General features: G+C 43.6%; 1 protein-coding gene across 6 annotated transcripts in view; it reads left to right on the top strand.

Annotated features, from left to right (window-relative positions):
* The window catches only part of birc6 (baculoviral IAP repeat containing 6), a 138,795-nt gene extending 129,708 nt beyond the window's left edge, over positions 1-9,087 (top strand). For all 6 annotated transcript variants that reach the window (XM_084021581.1, XM_084021580.1, XM_084021584.1 and 3 more), the window contains exons 72-73: positions 6,792-6,926; positions 7,872-9,087. In XM_084021581.1, coding sequence (XP_083877707.1) covers positions 6,792-6,926; positions 7,872-8,051 — 315 coding nt within the window. In that variant the 3' untranslated portion in view covers positions 8,052-9,087. The remainder of the gene's footprint in view (positions 1-6,791; positions 6,927-7,871) is intronic.
* The last annotated feature ends 13,231 nt before the right edge of the window (positions 9,088-22,318 follow it).

Below are 22,318 nucleotides of genomic sequence, written 5' to 3'. Positions count from 1 at the left end.
CTGGGTCGTTCTTTAGTAGAGATACTGGGTCGTTCTTTAGTTGAGATACTTGTTTGTTCTTTAGTAGAGATACTGGGTTGTTCTTTAGTTGAGATACTCGGTTGTTCTTTAGTAGAGATACTGGGTTGTACTTTAGTAGAGATACTGGGTTGTTCTTTAGTAGAGATACTTGTTTGTTAGTAGAGATATTGGGTTGTTCTTTAGTAGAGATACTGGGTTGTTCTTTAGTAGAGATACTTGTTTGTTCTTTAGTAGAGATACTGGGTTGTTCTTTAGTAGATATACTGGGTTGTTCTTTAGTGGAGATACTGGATTGTTTGTTAGTAGAGATACTGGGTCGTTCTTTAGTAGAGATACTGGGTCGTTCTTTAGTTGAGATACTTGTTTGTTCTTTAGTAGAGATACTGGGTTGTTCTTTAGTTGAGATACTCGGTTGTTCTTTAGTAGAGATACTGGGTTGTTCTTTAGTAGAGATACTGGGTTGTTCTTTAGTGGAGATACGGGATTGTTTGTTAGTAGAGATACTGGGTTGTTCTTTAGTGGAGATACTGGGTTGTTCTTTAGTAGAGATACTGGGTTGTTCTTTGGTAGAGATACTGGGTTGTTCTTTAGTAGAGATACTGGGTTGCTCTTTAGTAGAGATACTGGGTTGTTCTTTAGTAGAGATACTGGGTTGTTATTTAGTAGAGATACTGGGTTGTTCTTTAGTAGAGATACTGGGTTGTTCTTTAGTAGAGATACTGGGTTGTTCTTTAATAGATATACTTGTTTGTTCTTTAGTAGAGATACTGGGTTCTTTAGTAGAGATACTGGGTTGTTCTTTAGTGGAGATACTGGGTTGTTCTTTAGTAGAGATACTGGGTTGTTCTTTAGTAGAGATACTGGGTTGTTCTTTAGTGGAGATACTGGGTTGTTCTTTAGTGGAGATACTGGGTTGTTCTTTAGTAGAGATACTGGGTTGTTCTTTAGTGGAGATACTGGGTTGTTCTTTAGTGGAGATACTGGGTTGTTCTTTAGTAGAGATACTGGGTTGTTCTTTTCTAGAGATACTTGTTTCCCACTATAAGTAGAAAAAAGCAGGTTCCCATTTTCTGGTGATTTAAACATTTGGACATAGTTTCTATGTTATGAGCTGCTCATGGTCTTTGCTGGTCTATCTCTAAATCAAACTACTATTACTGCAAACTGCCCTACTAGCACAGGATGGCACGTTAGTTATTTATTTTGTTCCATTGCTGCATCTTTTAATTGCTTTGACTTTAAGCTTTGATTTTCTTTGCAATTCCAAAATCAAGTGGTTTATCTTTTCATTTTAGACCTCTTCTGAGAGTACCTTCAACCTTACACCCTCAATATTCTATACACAAATAACAATACAGTTAGTAGTCAAAGGTACATTGGAACATATCTATTTTCTCAATTTGTAGGAAGTCATTTTTATTATCAAGAACTAAATGCACCCACATTGTGGTTCCACAGGGCCATGCAGATGATGGTGCTACTGTGTTTTAGCTCTTATGAGCGTTGGATTAGTGGGATCCAGTTGCATAGATGGGATTTATTTTTGGTGTATGTGTGTGAGAATTTAATGTTCCCACATGCTATTTATAGAGAGGGTTAGAGAGGAAAGTACAGGCGTGAATTATGCAGCAGCAGATTGTCAGGTGGAATTAAGGACAATGGGTCGCATGTTAAAATATGGATCTCTGTGTGTGTGTGTGTGTGTGTGTGTGTGTGTGTGTGTGTGTGTGTGTGTGTGTGTGTGTGTGTGTGTGTGTGTGTGTGTGTGTGTGTGTGTGTGTGTGTGTGTGTGTGTGTGTGTGTAAATGTGCATGTTTGAGGTAAGGAAGGATCTCACTGAACATATGACGTTTGCAGGTTTAAGTGCAAAGGCAGCATAAGACTATTCTACTATACTATACTATTCACATCTGCACTGAAATGTAAAAGGGCATTATTGAGCATTTGGAAGTTGACATCCTCAACAAACTCCACATCATCTAAGACAACTAGCACCACCCCACCCCCCTTGGTTCAGTACAAAAGGGTGAGGGTCAATGTCATAGACCAGACCATCTAACTCATAGCTGGAAGGAATGGGGGGGGGGGGGGTCGAATCCACTTCCATATATTTTGTGCTGACGTGTGGAGGCCATGCTCCTATGGCTTGAGTGCTGCACTCAATGAACCTGCACACTCACACAAAATCCTTCCCATTCACTGCGTACAGAATCTCATAGTAACACTCTTGACACGCAGCACCAAGTGGTAGGAAGCTGTTCTGATGAGTATTCTCTGTTTGCTGAATTATTGATCGGTTTTATAGAGACATCTCTGTCGTGTATAACCTGGTAGCTCCCACACTCAGGGGTTGCCTCTTTAAGAGTGTGTAGGTGTGTGTCAAGCTGTCGTAGTATCCTGGCAGCACTGCAGGAGCATGGTGCTGACTGGTGGTCTGGGATGGCACTCCAGGTAGACAGCCCCGGGTTGGCCACAGGTGTCTGCGCCGCCACCGTAGACCCCGAGACCCCATCCCTCTGCTCAAGGAGCGGCCCACATGGAGAACAGTGTTTCCCCCAGAAAACTTGTTAAGGTGGTGTCTGTCCAGGGGCAGACGGACTTGGCCCGTCGCCATCGCGTCTCCGCCTCATCGCTGCCACCACAGCCTGGGGGGCAATAGACTACATTGAACACATATTTATTAAAAAATAACCAATAACAATATCGTATAGTGTATATTATATAATAGGGGATTTTAGCCCATAAATTAAAAAAACGCACCTTGAATTTTTACACATTTTATTAAAAAAGGCACTGCAAACCATTATAATGAAAGAAAAGCTCAACATAGAAAGTTGCACACACTTGTTTGGATTATGCTAGAAGTTATTTGAAGCTTCTAGCTGCTTTTGTCTATGAAATATGGATATTCTTTTGGGTAGTGTCCATGGGCATGGGTTATTTTTTATTTATTTTTTTTGCCAGGAATGGTCCTTTCCTCTCCCTGCCCTAAATATGTGTATATAGTGTACTTCTTCTGTGCCATTTATGTATTAAACTTTCTCTATCACTACAATAACTTTTTGACCGTCATTTTCTCTGATTTGAACTCCTCCATGTCTCCCGTTTGGGCAAACACGGATCGATATACATAAAAAAAACGGAGAAATGCGCCACGGAGACAAGGAGACATCTAGTCACATATTTATTACTTTACGCATTCGTTTTGTTGTCAGAAATAAATCCCTCACATGGGCAAGCAGGGTACCGTTGTTTAGCCCCGTTTCTCTAGTTTAAGACGATGTTGACCGCATGTTTCTAGCGCAAACCATTACGGAGTTATGATGCCCTAAAGTCAACATGATCTTTTGTAGCGTATACGCCACAATGGGTCTCAGAGGGCTAAACAGTTTATTTGTATTATTATTATTTTAATACGTTCTGCAGAGAAGGGAGACTAGTGTCGGACACGGTTTGGAATGAAAGGGAGAAAACATGACAGAGTAACCCGGCGAATATCGCTAGTATATAGATTTTTTATTTTTTTTTATTTTTTTGGAAGACGTTAGTTTAGGCGGCAGCCCTTTGTTGACAAGGCGGCCGCCTTAACAGGAAAGCGCTGAGGGAAACCCTGGAGAACGTCATCCATGGCAATACACTTAGAAGAAGCAGCACAAAGCTGGACTCATGACATCGATAAACAGGCAGGGCCTCACACATATGTCACCACAGGTCATCCGCCTTAACAGCTGGGAATAGAGGCGTCTTCAGGTCGGTCACGTGATATCTCACACTATGGGCCCTAGTTTCGTGGCGCAGCGCAGGGTGGCGCAGCCGGCGCAGTGCAAGTTTCGACCCGCGCAGCCTTGCGCACGGTCAGTTTGGCAGTTTGGTGGATCGCCTGCACCAAGATGGGTGTGGCGGCGCAGCAGGGGGGGGAGGCGTCACAGATTCAGCTTGGCGTAGCGGAAGTTTCGTGGCAAAAAGCCTCGCCGAGACTGCGCTGAAAGCTCGCCAGCTCCAACCTAGTCTACTCTCGGCGCAAGGCGCAAATAAAGTCCATTAATTTAATGCGAATCACAGCTGGCGGAGTGGAAGTTTGGCTGACGGCGCGCAGTGCGTACACGTCACCAAGACCTCACAGGCAGGTTTCCACAGTTCCAGGCACATTTAAATGCAATACATAATCACAACAAACACTATTTAATGCAACTAATTGAATCAACACGTGAATTTATATCTATATAGATTGTCCCGTCACATCTGACGTCAGATCAAAGGCGGATGGCACGCGTAACGGAAACTCAGCCTCTCGGACCAAAACATCTCCCTCTCTCTCTCCTGTTTTTTATAATATCGGCATTGTTATTATTATGATACACGTGCACAGCGTGTGGTGGGAGCGGCGGCGCTTCTTCTGTCATCGGGTTGTCAAGTGACAGTGGGTCAGGACTGCGGTCATTGTTAGTAGGGCAACCACCTGAGGCCTCGGCACTCATTACAGCTCATAGCCACATAAAGGCCAATTTGATCTCAAGAGGACCAAACCAGAAAGACCAGAGCATGATGACCTGTAAATAACAACACCTACGAAGTACAAGTACATTTTGAAAACATTTTATGAACAATCCATTTACAAAGCACATGATGAAGCCTGAGATGTCTCGCTGATCTCAGCTACAGCCAAAAACAGGCTGCTGTTTCCTCAAACCTGCCAACTACTCGCTGATCTACTCTGTTCTCGGTTGTCCTTGAAAGTTCTTGTAGTTTTGGCCGTGATGAGTCACTATCAGACTCAGCATTGAATATTATATTCATTGAGCAGTGAAAGGTGCTTTGGGCCCGCTTGGATTCTTGTGGGCCGGTTCTTGCCCTCGGGCTGTCTCTCTGTCACCCTGATTGATGACCAAACATCTAACTACAACTAATCCCAGTCCTATCAGCCTAAGATGAGCATCGTCCTCTGTACTAGTTAGCATATGTTCGTATGCTAACACATAGCTTGTGCTGTTGGGAATATGAATCCCCAGTATGGGAGTGGGTCAGGGCTGCGGTCAGTATTAGTAGGGCAACTACCTGAGGCCTCGGCACTCCACTGATGGAATCCAGAAAACTAAGAATAAGGGACTTTGTAATGGCTGCATGATTAAGTCCCGCCCTTGACCCTTCATGTGTGGAGCGTTTCCACATGCCCATTCCTCGGCTCTTCTTCCTCCCTCGGTCGCCCCATGGAATAATGAGTGGACAGCATTACCTAAAAGGTCACTGGGTTTATCTGCCAGCCGGGCTCTCCATCAGGGAACCTGGTGTCTGACTGCACACATGAGCTGCATGTCTTGTGTACATTTCTCCATGTACCTGTGTGTGTGCATGAAGACACGCGTGTCCTGAAAGGTCATTTGTCTCAGAGATAGTTTGCATATAGAGCTTCCGTCCACGCTGTGATCAATGGCCACGTCCAAATACCAAAAGCCAGAACGTGTGCTGGCCCTCGCCATACGGAGCCCCAGGGAAAACGCCCCCTTTAAACCACACGTCTGAACATGTCCACGTGGAAGGTCAGGCATCTGCTTCTGTCATTCCATTTGTTATCAGTGGCTGTATGCGTAGTCCATGTCTGATTCCTCTATCTTGTCCCTTTATCAAAAAGCTGGAGAAGCAGCTGATGGAACAGTTTACCACGCATCTATGACCTTGAAACGTCCCCTTTGGCTGGGGGCCGTCATCCACCTCAATGAATGTAACTTCAGGAGCAGAGGGAGTGGTGGGTTGGGTGGGAGGAACAATAAACAGGAGGAAGAGATGGGAAGTAGTGGAAACGGTGGTATGAAGATGACGAGAGCAGGGGGAGATGAAGAAGGAAGAGAGAGATCGGCGCTGCTTTCTGTTGCCTCTCCTCTGGTAAACGGCAAATCACTCGTCCCCATCATAACTAATCCACTCCCTTTACCAGCAGAGCTGCAACTACAGACACATTCACTACCGCGCTCCCTGCATACTGATGGCCCGGCCCTGGAGACCGTTGCTAGGAAGTCGACTGGGGGGGCAGGAAGGCAGGGGACATGGGCGGAGATGATTGACATCATCCTTCCAGCTGAGTGTCATGCATATGATGTCAGAGAGGAGCCGTGATAATGAACTGTGTGTGTGTGTGTGTGTGTGTGTGTGTGTGTGTGTGTGTGTGTTTGTGTTTGTGTCTCTCTGTGTGTGTGTGTGTGTTTGTGTCTCTCTGTGTGAGTGTGTGTGTGTTTGTGTCTCTCTGTGTGTGTGTGTGTGTGTTTGTGTCTCTCTCTCTGTGTGTGTGTGTGTGTCTCTCTCTGTGTGTGTGTGTGTGTGTGTCTCTCTCGCTGTGTGTGTGTGTGTGTGTGTGTGTGTTCTCTGTCTGTGTGTGTGTGTGTGTGTGTGTGTGTTTGTGTCTCTCTGTCTCTGTGTGTGTGTGTGTGTGTGTGTGTGTGTGTGTGTGTGTGTGTGTGTGTGTGTGTGTGTGTGTGTGTGTGTGTGTGTGTGTGTGTGTGTGTGTGTGTGTGTGTGTGTGTGTGTGTGTGTGTGTGTGTGTGAGAACAGATTTAAGATCTGGATCGTCATCAGCCAAAAGTTTTGAAACAGAATAACTGATAACACGGAGGATTGGTCATTTAATTTTACACCGCAAATAATCAAACAACAAACAGAACTCTGCCCACAGTGGAGAAAAATGACATGAGAATAAAAGAAGGGGTTTAAATTCTTATGAACTCTGTACATAATATGCTGTATATATGCATCTAAATGTATATGCTCTGTGTTTGCAGGTGATCCACAAACATTTCTACCTGAAGCGGACGGAGATCATGTCTCAGTGTGAGGAGTGGATCGCTGACATCCAGCAGTACAGCAGCGACAAGCGGGTCGGCCGCACCATGTCTCACCACGCTGCTGCACTCAAGGTAACCTCAGTGAACGTATGGAAGGTGCATGTAGCGCCGCTGCACCGCCGCCGCTTACTAAAGACATGGGGCTGCAGACTGTAAACCAGTTAGGTTGAGCCCGGTGTCCTGCTCATTACTAGTGACTGTCTCATGGCGGGGCTCATGGCGGGGCTCATGGCGGGCCGCCTGGTGTCCTGTTCCCAGCTGACGAACAGCATCTTATAGGCTTATTACACACTCAAACACAGCAACCAGCAGCACAAGTGTGTGCCTCCAGTTTCTCTGGCAGCTCTCGTCTCTCCTGCCTCTGGCCTCAATAAGCACAATTAATCCCCCCTGTAAATAATCCAGCTCCACTGATACGCCAGCTGCTGTCCCACAGCTGCAGGCCTCTCAAGACGACACTCTGTCATTTGGCCGCCATATTTGAGAGTACAAGACTGTTCCTGCAGTCTATGCTGCGTGTTAGTGGAGATGGATTTTGGCCTTACCCTAACTAGCAGAGAGGGCTCCGCCATGCAGCAACGCTCTCCAGCGGGGAATCCCCGTGGACGTTGTGATTATTCAGCAAATAGAGACCTACTAGAATGTATCCTCGGGGGACTATGAATATCTATCAGTAGACCAAACCCTTCTACTAATGGGAACAAAAACCTGGACTCTCTTCATAGGCGTCTCTATATGAACCCACAGTGACCGGCTGTTTTAGCAAATTGGAGACGTTTCATTCAAAGTGCAAAAATGCGTATTCACGACAGGCGGCATGAATGAGCATAGCCTAGCACCCATCGATCCAGACTCCATTCAGAAAACAAGCATTTTAATATATACTACTATGAGAAAAATATAGAATAACACCGGAGTATTCATTTTTAATAATCTCTCCAAAATGTGTTATTTCTCTTTAACCTTTGATGTAATATTAAGCGTGTGTGTGTGTGTGTGTGTGTGTGTGTTCTGCAGAGACACACAGCTCAGCTCAGAGAGGAGCTGCTGAAGCTGCCCTGCCCGGACGGTCTGGAGCCCGACAGTGATGAGTTCTCGGAGAGGAGCGCCGCCCTCATCCTCAAAGAACTGTCCAGTCAGGATGCAGAGAAGCCTGGAGGCAGTCAGGACGGCCACTGCAGCGAGGGCCAGCTATGAGTCCCTTCCCCCCCTTCCCAGCATCTCCGACCCCCCCCCCCCCCCCCCCCTCCTTATGATGATTATTACTCTCAAAAAGACTTGATGGCTGCAGAGCGCCAGCCACCACTTTGTCAATATTTGTATGTAAAGATCTAATAGCAGAATAGCGGGATGCGGGGAACCAGAACGCGATGACATGGACTGTGGAGTATGCTACGCCCTTATTAAAAACAGTCAACGAAAACTTTTATTTACCTGTAAAAGAGTGTAAACATTTTGTGCTTTTTTCCAATTGTGAAATAACCACTGATTGGTATCTTATTAAACTTGTTTATGTATACATAATGGCAGAGGAAAAAAATGCAGATTATATAAGGGAAAGTACCTTTAGAGAAGAATGTTTACTGAATGTTAATTTCCCTTCTTCTTCTTTCTTTTTGACTGTTAGAGCGAGAACAGTTATAACCAAGGATATTGATCATTCTTTAAAGCTACTATTTAAAAGAGGAACGCACACGTAACCGGATCGGAGATAAAAAAGCCCCTTCAGTCATCATTGCTTCGTTTGATTTCTCTCGGATCATGTCCACTTGAATAAAGGCTGAGACGGACATTCTTAATGCTATGTTATCCCTTTGACAGGCTCAGAATTAAACAGCACCATGCTCTGGATAAACATGTGTTGCCTCTCAGAACTTCTCCATGGACGTGACTGTAGATCGTGAGGCTGGGAGTCGGAGCCACATGGGAAATGTATTTGGAAGGCTTGTGCATGTGTATGTGTGTTTTCTGTGCGTGTGCAACAATCCCCAGTGAGATACAAAGCTGTGATGTGCCTTTGATCTACACCGTACCACCAAATACTCCGACAGAGTACCTTTACTGATTTCTTTCTACAAAATTAATAATTCTGCTCCATCTGACATAAAACAAATTGCTTTGATCTTTTTTTATTATGTTGAACTTCAGTGAACAAATGCACTTTCTATTTTACTCACTCCTCAGAACAGTCACATTCTCCTTTTGCTAGGACATTAAATGGAGCTTGAAAGTATGGATTGATTGTGCGAATGCTTCTTTCTGCGTTTACAGAACATCAGCCCCGTCGCCCCGACGATGAACCGAGACGCCCAGCAAACGTCCGAGCAAGGATGTCGGTTAGAGAACGAGTCAGTTGAGAGGTTGAAGTCACCGACAAGTCACTCTCAGAGACTCTTTCTCCTGTTCTTTTATGAAAGCGTTCATTTGTAGGGTGTATTTATTTCTGTTTTGTTTTTTGTTTTTTTTTGCTATTTCAGAAAGGATCACAATTTCTTTTCACACTGTCTTTTGTCAACTTGTAGAATTCAGCTGTTCATTTTAAAGCAACTAAAACCTTCAAATCTGAATATTTCCCTGAAATATCCATGACTAAATAAGAAACATTAAACGTATTTGTTTTATTTATGAAGACCAAGAGTCGACAGCCATGCTAGCTGAAGTTCAAAGAAGTGAGTGAGATCATGATTTTGCACTAGTCACTACTGGTCGGTCTGGATCAGGACAGCTTGCCGACATCACTGTTTGCTGACAGGAGAGGCAGTGTCGGTCTACGGAGCAGAGAAGACGCCAGTATGTTGACACACGACTTCTGTCAGTTATAGCAACAATGTTATTTAACTGCTCAATATAGATTGAAATGAACAATCTGATTTTTTTAAGGTGTTAAAAGATGCGTTATTTGATGACCCGACCAGGTGGAAACGTCAGGTTCTGAAAAGTGAAGCCAAAGCTAAAGTGCCCAAAAATGTGTATTCTCTCGAATGGCCATCAGGGGGCGACTCCTGGTTGCAAGAAGTCTTTACCCTTCTTCTCTCTTGCTTTATTATCTCAAGTTAACGTTATTTTATAAGGGGCGGGGCTACCTGCTGATTGACAGGTCGCTACTAATACAGTTAGCTACTAAGATGACTTTAACACTTAGCTGTAAAGTTGTCCTTGAATTATGAAGCTAACTGTGTTAGCAGCTTCACACCAGAATCCACATGGATCCAGATCCAGTAAGGTTGCTGCTCTGCTGCTTGTCTTCATCAGATCCACCGGCCACAGTCCAAATATGGTCACTTCCTTCAGTGGTTGCAAAATATTCAAGATGGTTACCAAAATGCCAGCTTCGATACTTAACAACTAGTTGACAAACCAACGGTGACGTTGGGAGCAGTGGGCTGCTTTAAAGTGTGTGTTATGGAGCACTAAACCTGCCATTATCATAAAGAAATAAATGCATACAGAAATACACACCTCTAATTTACATATTGGTGGATACAAAAAGAAACGTATTTATTTAAAGGGAAATTCAGAAACAGGGAAATGATAGGGTAAAAATGATAACTTGGGAAACAATTATATTAGAAATATTCTAAATATACAAAAAAATAAGTACATATTAGAGGTGTAACGATTCTTTGAGTATGTACGCCCAAAAGCCGTTCCTCAGGGCCAAGTTGTGCAAAACTCAGGAGGCTGATGGCTCCACGACTGAGCTTGCAGAGCGTGGCACTCACTAAAGCGCATTTCCTCTGCGCTCTGGTGGTTCAAAAACGAGGATAAAGTGTAACAATTGGCTTATGGCTGTATTCATGTGTGGTGATGATGCACAGTAAATAAGGAGAACATTTAGGTATTCCCACTGTGTTCTGCAGTGATCTAATGGAGGGTATATGTTGTATCCTGTATTACATGCAGTCGGGCCGTCTCCTCCTCCTCCTGCGGTGACACAGAGCTGATTCAATATTTAGAAGTTATTTTTGATTTAGGCTGCATGGTGGTGTAGTGGGTAGCACTGTCGCCTCACAGCAAGAGGGTCCCGGGTTCGATTCCCGGGTCGGGTCAGGGTTCCTTCTGTGTGGAGTTTGCAAGTTCTCCCCGTGAAAGCGTGGGTTCTCTCCGGGTTCTCCGGCTTCCTCCCACAGTCCAAAGACATGCAGGATGGAGATAGGTAAATTGATGACTCTAAATTGCCCGTAGGTGTGAATGTGAGAGTGAATGGTTGTTTGTCTCTACGTGTCGGCCCTGCGATGGACTGGCGACCTGTCCAGGGTGTACCCCGCCTTCGCCCAATGACAGCTGGGATCGGCCCCGTGACCCTGAATACAGGATAAGCGGTAGAAAATGGATGGATGGATTTTTGATTTAAGATACAAGTTGGATTTTAAAAGAAAGTGTTTATGAAAAAAAATTCAATGTCAATAACCCTGCTGGAGTTCATCTTCATGATAACGGGATCTAACGTATGATATGAGTGAAATTAAATGAGTCATTAAAACTATAGTAATGATGATATATAGATTAATGATATATGCAAGGTGTCAAAAACTCTGAAATTAATATTATTCGCGGATGACACAAATATTTTCTGCTCGGGGAGTGACTTGAACCAACTTGTGGAAACAGTAAATCAGGAAATGGCCAAACTTCAAGTGTGGTTTAATATAAATAAATTATCACTAAATCTTGGTAAAACTAAATACATGCTATATGGGAAAAGAGGCTGCAACAACAGTCCCAACATTCAAGTAAACAGAGTTAATATTGAGAGGGTCCGTGAGAATAAGGTTCTGGGAGTGATTATCGATGACGTATCGATGAAGTTGGAAGCCACACATAACACAATTAAAAAGGAAGTTGGCCAGGAGTGTGTCCATACTTTGGAAAGTACAAAAAATATTAAATCAAAAAGCACTTCATCTGTTATACTGCGCACTAGTCTCTCCGCACCTGCAATACTATGCAGAGGTGTGGGGACACACACATAAAGGCTCCACACAGCCCTTGTTAATTCTCCAAAAAAGAGCCTTGAGAATCTTACACTATGCCAACTACAGGGCACACACCAATCACTTATTTATCGAATCAAGAATACTCAAACTATATGACTTAATAAACTATCGCACAGTACAAATGATGTACCAAGCTTCTAACAGAACTCTCCCCCAGAACCTGCAAATACTTTTCCTAGACAGAGAGAGACACAATCTTAGAGGGAACATGATTTTCAGGCAAAGGAAGGTACGAACTACGTTAAAATCCTTTTCCTTATCGGTCACAGGTGTGGCTTTAAGAAGAAGTATGTAAATTCAACCGTTGACCGGTATAGATTATTGCATGAGAGTTGAAAAAGGTCTGAGGCACGAATCAGCAGACATGGTGTTGTGTCGGGATGGGAGGATAACTAGTGAACATTCTGTACCCAAACAATAAGTTGAACCTGAGAAGCTTGTAGCCTTGCCTTCTCCCGCTTTCCCTTTCGGCCATGTGTATTGTATTATTTGAACAAAGTGTGATGATGATGATTTAACTGACATGCCCGAAATAATTAAATAGTTCTTCTCACGTTTACTTCCTACAATCTGACTTCAGTTCACCACAGCTCCATCTGTGTTGCTGATTCCCCTCCAGTCTCCAGAATGTGCGTACCGGTACACATGCCTCAGAGTTTGCTTACAGGTACACACACTTTCCCGTCAAGTTTGCTTTTTATAGATCACAACTTTTGCGTTGAAAGTTGTGTACGCACATTTCCAGTCCCGTTTTGTGCGTACGCAAGCTTTATAAATGAGGCCCCAGTTCACACACAAATGCTAACAAGTTCACGAATGAAAAGTGTCTTGTAAATTCAAGTTTAACAGTTTGTATATAAATGTAACAACATCCAAATACATTTTTGATGAAAATTGCAAATATTCATATATTTATGGATTCATATTACATTTATTCAAAACAAGGCACATTTATGTGTGGATCAGAAAAGTGTTTGTGAATAGCAACCAACCTGGAAAGTAGACGAGAGCAGGCGGAGCAGCAGGAGGCGGAGCCTAAAAGCTGCGCTGCAGTCGGACATTGGCCTTCGAAGATTTGACAGAAAGTCATAGAAAAAGTTACATCCTGTTAGACACAATCTGTAGGCTATCTGTAGTTTGTGACCACATTCGCATTTATTTGTATTTGTTCATAAATATCTGTGGAAATCAGAATCAGAATACCTCAGCAATCTCACAGGAAATGATACAGCTGCAGTTGTTCCATAAGAGTCAGGAAAGAGAGTCAAAAAGTATAAAAATATAAAGTAAAAATAATGTCGAGTAAATATTAGTAATGTATGAACAGAATGTATGTATATAAAACACTATATGGTATAGTAGTACACAGAAGTAAAGTTGTGTATCTGGGTTTTTTTTGTCTGCCTCTTAAAACACACCGTAGGGTAATTGCTCGTTTTAATAAGGTCTATATAAATAACCTTTACTGTTGTTATTATTATTATAATAATTATAATTATCATTAATATTATTAACCACATGAGATTGAGATAGTTAGTGGGTCATGCTATGCAGAGTCGAGGTGAAGTCTGAACAGGTGAGTCTTGAGCCTTTTTCGGAAGATGGCAAATGACTCTGCTGTCCTGACATTAGTCGGGAGTTCGTTCCACCACTGAGGACCAGAACAGAGAAGAGTCTGGACTTTGCTGAGCGACATTTGTTTGATTTCAGCGATGGTGGTACCAGCCGGCCAGCTGAAGTAGAGGAGCCAAGTGCTCGCTTCGGGGCATGAGGTTTGACCAGTGTTTGAAGGTAGATGGGTGCCATTCCATTGATGGCCCTGAAGGCCAGTGTCATCGTCTTGAATTGGAAGACTGTAGCAATTGGAATTGCTACAGACGCAGAGTAGCCTGCAGTGCTAGTTTCTTCAATCTCACAGAAATGGCCACTTTTGGAGAATATACTGAAACTTTTGAAGACAATGATGAGGAGTTTTTTTTCCGCATGTGTGGATTCGCGGAGCCGCCCGCTGCCCGGTGTTGGTCTGTGGACAGTCTAGTGTTTTAATTGATTTGCCTCGGGTGCACTGTGGAGTGGGCAAGACTGTTTTTAATGCCTGTCTAGCTAGAACCATTGACTTGTGCTAGCCATAGCATAAGCGAACTCGGCAAGAACTGAATGAAATTTCTTGAAAACGTCTCCAGACGTCTCGAACACACCGGCTGAGTTGGAAAATAGGTCTTATGTCCAAAATTCCGAACTATCCCTTTAAGTAGAAGTACAGATACATGTGTAAGAAATACTCTGGTAAAAGTAGAAGTACTGATTCAACTCCTTTACTCAAGTAAAAGTAAGAAAGTAGGCCTACAGGCTCTGAAATGTACTTTCAAAGTTTTTGCCGTTAATGAAACACAATACATCTTTTGATAATTTTGTTAAACGAAAAAAGTTCAGACATATTAATCAAGAATAATCACGCCAGCAGCTCGTGTTGATACAGGACACAACGCATAGCCTACGCCATGAGTCCTTTTTGGAGCCGACAACAACGAATAACTCTTTTAAATAGGGCCATGGACGGGGAATGTCTTGCTTCTCTGAATCTTCTGAAGCGTTGCCGTCGGCAATAGTCCCGGACCCCGCTTCGCTTCCTTCCTCCATGTCGCTGCTACAGTGCAAGTTCTCTACCGTCCCCTCACTCATTCGACTTCTTCCTGCGGTAACCTCTCCCCCGCTTCTTCTCCCTCTTTCCCTATCGAGTTCGTCACGTCTTTTACGTATTGTCGTCATCTGTGGAGGTTTTTTTTTTTTTTTTAAAGTAACGAGTCTGTTTTTACGATGTAAGGAGTAGAAAGTACATATTTTTGTGTATAAATGTAGGGAGTAAAAGTAAAAAGTCATCAGAAAAATAAATACTCAAGTAAAGTACAGATACCTGAAAAATCTACTTAAGTACAGTACTTGTCACCTCTGCCGTACCGAGTAAATATCATCTACGCTGCGGTGGGAATAAGTACAAAAAAAACAACTGAGTTCCTCTTGGTTGTTACCAACAGCAGGATATGTATGGGGGCAGTCTTCCGCAACATCACGATAATGATATCACTGTGATTCTGCGATACTAGATACAGTGTGAGATAATCCTCTACGATATGCATCATCTATGTATCTGAAGGTGAAATAATACCAGTGAAAAGGGAAAAGCGTTTCGTATCATATTCCATGTTTATTCACTGCATTGTGGTGTCACTTCCACAGGATGTGTCATCTGAGATTAACAATGTATGATAAAGTGCAGAGCTTAGCTTTAACACACGGACACGTCTACATGTCATCATTCAAACATAGCCATAAACTGGCAAAAGGCCAAACTGCCAGAAACAACAGTTCTGAAGTTGTTTTATGATACAACAAACATGCAAAAATACAGATTTCAGCACTTAAAGCAACACTTAAAACCCTCTGAGACCCACATAGAGAATTTTCCGTCTTGTCATACTTTTGTGTATTGCCCTATAAAATTGTCATTTTTTAGAGTATCATCAAGTTATACACATCCCCAGAATCAGCACAACCACAGCAAACTGTGTGTATCACTCAATAAATACTTAAATACACTATAATAGGGGATTTTAGCCTATAAATTCAAAATAAATAAAAACGCACCTTAAATGTTTACACATTTTATTAAAAAAAGCACTGCAAACCATTATAACGAAGGAAACGCTCAACATAGAAAGTTTCACACACTTGTTTGGATTGTTCTAGAAGTTATTTGAAGCTTCTAGCTCCTTCTGTCGATGAAATATGGATATTCTTTTGAGTAGTGTCCATGGGCGTTTTTTTTGCCAGCAATGGTCCTTTCCTCTCCCTGCCCTAAATATGTGTGTATAAAGTGTACTTCTTCTGTGCCATTTATGTATTTAACTTTCTCTATCACTACAGTAACTCTTTGACCGTCCTTTTCTCTGCTTTGACCTCCTCCGTGTCTCCGGTTTGAGCAAACACAATGGGTGCAGTCGAATAGTCAAAAAATAAGGTCCTAACTCCTATTCCTATCTCCTATTCCTTGACCTCTGGGGAAAACGTCACGGGGTTAAGAAAAGGCGATAGGAGAACTCAAAAGGACTTAGGAAAAGACGACCGCGGTGCTCAGAGAATCCGACCGGACTTTCACTAAGCTACGTCATTATAACGCGGCCGCTGATGATTGACAGCTGATGATCGGCACCGGTGATTGACGTGCGTCTGCGCTGGAGAAACTACAATAATGGACTACAAAAAGCGCATCGTCCACTTCTCCACATGTTGGTTTTATCAACAGCTGGTTCACTGACCGGCTTCAGGTCCAGCAGCTCCTCCTTTCTGTTTGACCGTTGCTTTATTTACTTTTCATTTGTGGTTTTAGTTTCGTTTTTGTCAAACATTTGTAACATGATTGAAATAAATAAAAAAAAAACATTCAAAAAACCATTATTATCACTGTCCACACATTTATTATCACTATTCCAATTACTATATGTTCTGCATGAAAGTCATTGTTAAATATGTAAATGCACATATCGTTTGTTTTCATTAACGGCCGAGGTGTGCGGCACTTTAAATGTTGCTCTCGCAAAGAATTGTGGGTCGGCGTAATCTCCTTTCCTATCGCATAGGAAGGTCCGTTGCATCCTATGCTAAAGGAGCTCTGAAAGGAAGCATTGGAGCTCCTTTCCTTTGCATTTAGAGAATTCGAACAGCTCTTATCATGGCGGCCACTTGTTTACTTCCGGGTCACTTCTTCAGTTAGGAACCTTCCTAAGCAAAAAAGACTATTCGACTGCACCCAATGGGCGCGTTTCGGATCGCATGCATTTGCGCCGATGCATGCACGAGACTTGAGAGGATCCGCCGGAACTCGTCATAAACACGCCAAGTTCCCACTACGTCAAGTCGGACACAGGTGCACTTCACGGACTTTTTTTTTTTTTTTTTTAATTTAAACTTTATTGATAATTGTATACATAACAAAAACTATCGCGCCAGGGGAAACTTCACGGACTTTGCACAAAGAATATGGCCTGCCCAGCGGCGCTGGCTTTCTTCGTCGCTGACGAACTCGAGCCGAGGCATTTGAAGTCCCGTTGTTGACGGAGGCTGGGGAATTTTCTCACGTGGGAAATACCACGTGATAATTCTAACCAACTAGGGCAACGTTGAGGGGAGTGTCTTATGTCCGCACTTATTTCAGACCATCTGCACAGAAAAGCATGCGAAGGGAGGTACCTGGAGATACCGCGAGTTTTTAAAGGCATGTGACATGTCGCAAAGGGAAGTTATCACCAGCATTTGTGACGTTTTTTTCCCAGAATGCCTGGTTTTGCGAGGCAAATGCATGCGCATGCTTGATTCCAAACAAGCCTATTGACTCACGGCCAAGCGTAAATCAGGCTTTCCGATTGGCTGTAAAAGCCGCTACAGGAGCCAATACGAATGTCCGATGCATAAACGTGACTCTATACGTCACTAACAAGATGGCGGATGAAAATAACGATCGATATACATAAACAAAACGGAGAAATGCGCCACGGAAACGAGGACACATCTAGTCACATCTTTACAACTTTACGCATTCGTTTTGTTGTCAGAAATAAATCGCTCACATGGGCAAGCAGGGTACCGTTGTTTAGCTCAAACCATTACGGAGTTATGACGCTCTAAAGACGATCATTTGTAGCGTATATGCTACAATGGGTCTCAGAGGGTTAAGAACTTTTCCTCTTTGGTCCCCCTACAGGTTGGAAGCGGAATTGTCCATTACTGCCGTCGTAAATAATTTAGCCACCGCAGCCTACCGTAGCACACACGTTATTTGTTTGTATGCAGAACCGGCTCTGGAAACGATGAACGATTTGAACAATGTCCAGTGACAAGGTAGAGGTAACGCCTTAGCTAAGATTACCTAACATGAGCCATAGCGATAGTTACATATATATTAGCACAATAGCTAACGCCTTAGCTAACATGAGCCAATAAAATAATCGACAATGTATTGTACACAGATGCACACTGTTGGAAAAAAAATGATTACCGGTATGAATCCAGCAGCAACAAAGCCAAGTCACCATCCGTCTTGTATCTGGAACGAACTCCCGACCAATGTGGTGGAACGAACTCCCGACCAATGTCAGGACAGCAGAGTCATTTGCCATCTTCCGAAAAAGGCTCAAGACTCACCTGTTCAGACTTCACCTCGACTCTACATAGCATGACCCACTAACACCCTCCCTCGACCCCCCCCCCCCCCCCCCCCCCCCCGCAAAAAAAAATAAAAAATAACTCGGATCGTAGCACTGTTACTCTTGAAGTACTACTTTACTCAGATGAGGACCTAACACTTGTTCTATTTTTAGCTCTTACTGCATCGGCAATGATATGTCGTGGTTTCTTTGTTTCCTTCTTTTGACAAATGTACTTATTGTAAGTCGCTTTGGACAAAAGCGTCTGCTAAATGACCTAAATGTAAATGTAAATGTAAATGTATCTTGTAGCCTCCTTCAGCTCTCGCCAACGAGTGTGAGCCGGTCCGATATTCACTCTCGTTTGAGCTGTTTCTTTGTCATGCTCCCGTTTTCTTTACTTCGCCTCATCGGACATTATACTCCTCCTTTTCTTTGCAGGCTCTGCCATGACGCCAATTTAAAAACTACCTAGCTGCAAGGTATCTTCCAGTTTCGTACACCAGGCGCAGTCGGAGCGCAGCGCACCTGCGACAAGCCGACGGGGTGTGTCCGCCTGGACTTTGCAAGTTTCGTGCACCGCGCAGGCTCGTGCAGGCACTCCTCCCGTCACTCCCACCCCGCAAGTGGGAAAGAGGAAGGAGAGAAGGCGTGAGTGGGAGACGAGGAGGAGACGAGGAGCATCATAAAGGAATTCTGCTTAGGGCACCAAAATGGCTAGTGGCGGCGCTGGACAGAAGACAGCAGCAGCAGCGCCAGACGGCCAAACTTTTCCCAGGATGAAACTGATGTTTTGGTCCGAGAGGTCCAAGATTTTGATTTTGAGAGGGGTCGTTAGGCTACAGTGGGATGTTTAGCTGTGTGTCATCAGCATAGAAATGGAACTTAATACCAAATTCTGCAATTATCCTACCCAGGGGGAGCATGTTAATACAAAACAACAGAGGGCCCAGGACCTGGGGCACACCAGCGGTAACCGTAGAGGAATCTGACAAAGAGTTCTAGTACACACCACTCTGCTCTCTATAGTAAGGTTGGCTGGCCCTCTGTTTCTGAGGTGCAGTTACCACTGCCTTTGTTTGTTGTTAAAGCTATTGGTGGTAAACTTCCCTACATCTCCTCCCTACGACATCGGAATCCTGGTCTTATCAAACCAGATCCAACTGGCTCACTCTAAGGGTTCCTCATGGACGCTCGCTGCTCGGTAGAACGTTCTTTATCATCGACGCCCCGAGCACATGGAACCTGCAACAAACCCGAAAGTTACAGGTACTCCCATCTGTTGGTGTTTTTAAACATGTGGTGTTAAATATCAGCTCATCAAATGCAACTGTTTTTAGTTTAATTTATTAATAGTTATTTACTAATGTTTATTTTGTAATTTCTTTTTTCTAACTCCTAACCTCATAAAGTGTACCTCATAAACATTGTGCCTGCGACTTCCACCAATCTGGGTCATCTGTCAGTGGTAGAGGAAGCTTCGGTGCTCTTGAATGTCTCCCCAAGGAAGTCAGCAAGTGCAGAATTCTTTGGTGTGTGTACAGTAGATGGATCATTCCCATTCTCTCTGCTTCCTTCTAGTCAGTAGTGCTTGCTTGAATGTTACACTATCATTTAGAAACATCTTGACATCAATTCAACCATTTCTGTTCATTTAAAATTTAAGCAAATTACTTTTTACCACATCAACACCAGTGGCGACTCTGAAAAAAATCTCATGGGGGGCAATTTTTCTGATGATTACTAAGGTGACCCATTCAATAGGTCCATCAGGGCTCCAGACTAACATTTTCATTTAGGTCAATAATAAACATATTATACCTTTTGTTGACAGTTCCCATATACACTGATCATTTAATAAACAGGAATCATTTTAAATAAGTGTTTTTTTCTTAATTTAAATCTCTCTCTCTCTTGGGTGGTATTATAAGCGTGTGAAATGTTCTTATCATATCTGACTCCTCGCTGCATCAGCCGGCCCTGTGTGTGTGTGTGTGTGTGTGTGTGTGTGTGTGTGTGTGTGTGTGTGTGGGGGGGGGGTTGTAGGTGTTTCTGGTGCTTTGTTAACGTTTGGAACAATTCGATCTCCGCCCAGCGTTGGTCTTGAAGGGAAAACGATCTACAGTTCTTCATTTGAGCTGCATCCTGAGAAGGATAACTATCACATGTTATATTAAGGCTTACACACTGCACGATTTATTTGAGCGAAGAAGAGACCGGGGTCAGAGCCATCAGAGACGACGGCCTGCCCCTACTCTGCCTCTGATTGGCTGTGGTGGTGTCTTCTCTGTATGACGAGGCGAGCCCTCCCGGAACGGATCCCATAGAGATTTCATTGAAAGCTCTGATATTTGAAAAACATGGATTTCAGAGTCTATGAGAGACTGCTGGGGCAATGTTCAACCTGACTGAAATCGCCCCCAAAGAGGCGGGACCATTTGAAGCACGACTTTGGTCTGATTGGACAATGATATTTTGGCAGATCAAACATCTAGAACACTGATAACGACGGTTGCTGTGAGAGAATCGGTTAGATCAAAGTTGCCTCCTTTTCCCCCCGTTTGTAGTGCGTCGGCCAATACACAAACCGCCCCTGGTATCCAACACGAAACTGAAATCAATAATTCAGATGACCTACTACTGTCTGCAAGACGGAATTACCTTCAGAGCAGCAGCCTTTGACACCATCTTAGCATACGTCCTCTGCATACCCTGTGGCGAAAGGAAGAGCCTTTGACCTGGGGTCAAAGGCTGATGAAATGTACACGTTGTTTTTCTCCTCTTCAAATCCATGTCACTTTTAATAGGTCCTGATGGACGGTGTTCTTTATCTCTCTGACAAGAGGGAAATCTTCAATGCTGGAATCTGTATCATTCAGAAGTTGTGCATGAAGCAGAGGGGTGGCTGAAATGTTTGGGTTCTTCTCCTCGCACATGATTTTTGTTGCCACCAGCATTGGATTTTACAAACACATTAAACAAAGTACAAGGACAACATTGTCTTTAAAAGATGTAGAAAACTAGTCATCCATGTATTTTTTGGCTGGGTTATTGCAATTCCTTATAATCAGGCTGTTCTAATAAATCTCTTAAATCTCTCCAGCTGGTCCAGAATGCTGCAGCTCGTGTTCTGACTAAAACCAGAAGAAGGGATCACATTTCTCCTGTATTAGCTTCTCTGCACTGGCTGCCAGTAAAATCCAGAATATAATATAAAATCCTTCTCCTCACTTACAAGGCTCTTAATGGTCAGGCACCATCAAATGTAAAAGAGCTCATTAAACCCTACTGTCCTGCTAGAGCACTACGCTCTCAGAGTAAAGGGTTACTTGTAGTTCCTAAAGTCTAGTGACTTACTGCTAGTATTTTAATGGAGGCTGACTTGATTAAACAAATTGATTAAAATCTGCATCTCTACTGTTACTAACTGGACTGTGATAGACTGGTTACCTGTCTGTCTCTACATGTCAGCCCTGTGATAGACTGGTTACCTGTCTGTCTCTACATGTCAGCCCTGTGATAGACTGGTTACCTGTCTGTCTCTACATGTCGGCCCTGTGATAGACTGGTTACCTGTCTGTCTCTACATGTCTCCCTGTGATAGACTGGTTACCTGTCTGTCTCTACATGTCAGCCCTGTGATAGACTGGTTACCTGTCTGTCTCTACATGTCAGCCCTGTGATAGTCTGGTTACCTGTCTGTCTCTACATGTCGGCCCTGTGATAGACTGGTTACCTGTCTGTCTCTACATGTTGGCCCTGTGATAGACTGGTTACCTGTCTGTCTCTACATGTCTCCCTGTGATAGACTGGTTACCTGTCTGTCTCTACATGTCAGCCCTGTGATAGACTGGTTACCTGTCTGTCTCTACATGTCAGCCCTGTGATAGACTGGTTACCTGTCTGTCTCTACATGTCAGCCCTGTGATAGACTGGTTACCTGTCTGTCTCTACATGTCAGCCCTGTGATAGACTGGTTACCTGTCTGTCTCTACATGTCTCCCTGTGATAGACTGGTTACCTGTCTGTCTCTACATGTCAGCCCTGTGATAGACAGGTAACTGTGATAGACTGGTTACCTGTCTGTCTCTACATGTCAGCCCTGTGATAGACTGGTTACCTGTCTGTCTTTACATGTCGGCCCTGTGATAGACTGGTTACCTGTCTGTCTCTACATGTCGGCCCTGTGATAGACTGGTTACCTGTCTGTCTCTACATGTCGGCCCTGTGATAGACTGGTTACCTGTCTGTCTCTACATGTCGGCCC

Source organism: Eutrigla gurnardus, assembly GCF_963514095.1.
Source record: "Eutrigla gurnardus genome assembly, chromosome: 11".
Classification (NCBI taxonomy): Eukaryota; Metazoa; Chordata; class Actinopteri; order Perciformes; family Triglidae; genus Eutrigla; species Eutrigla gurnardus.
Note: the sequence above shows the minus strand (reverse complement) of the source record. Positions and strands in the feature narration are given on the sequence as shown.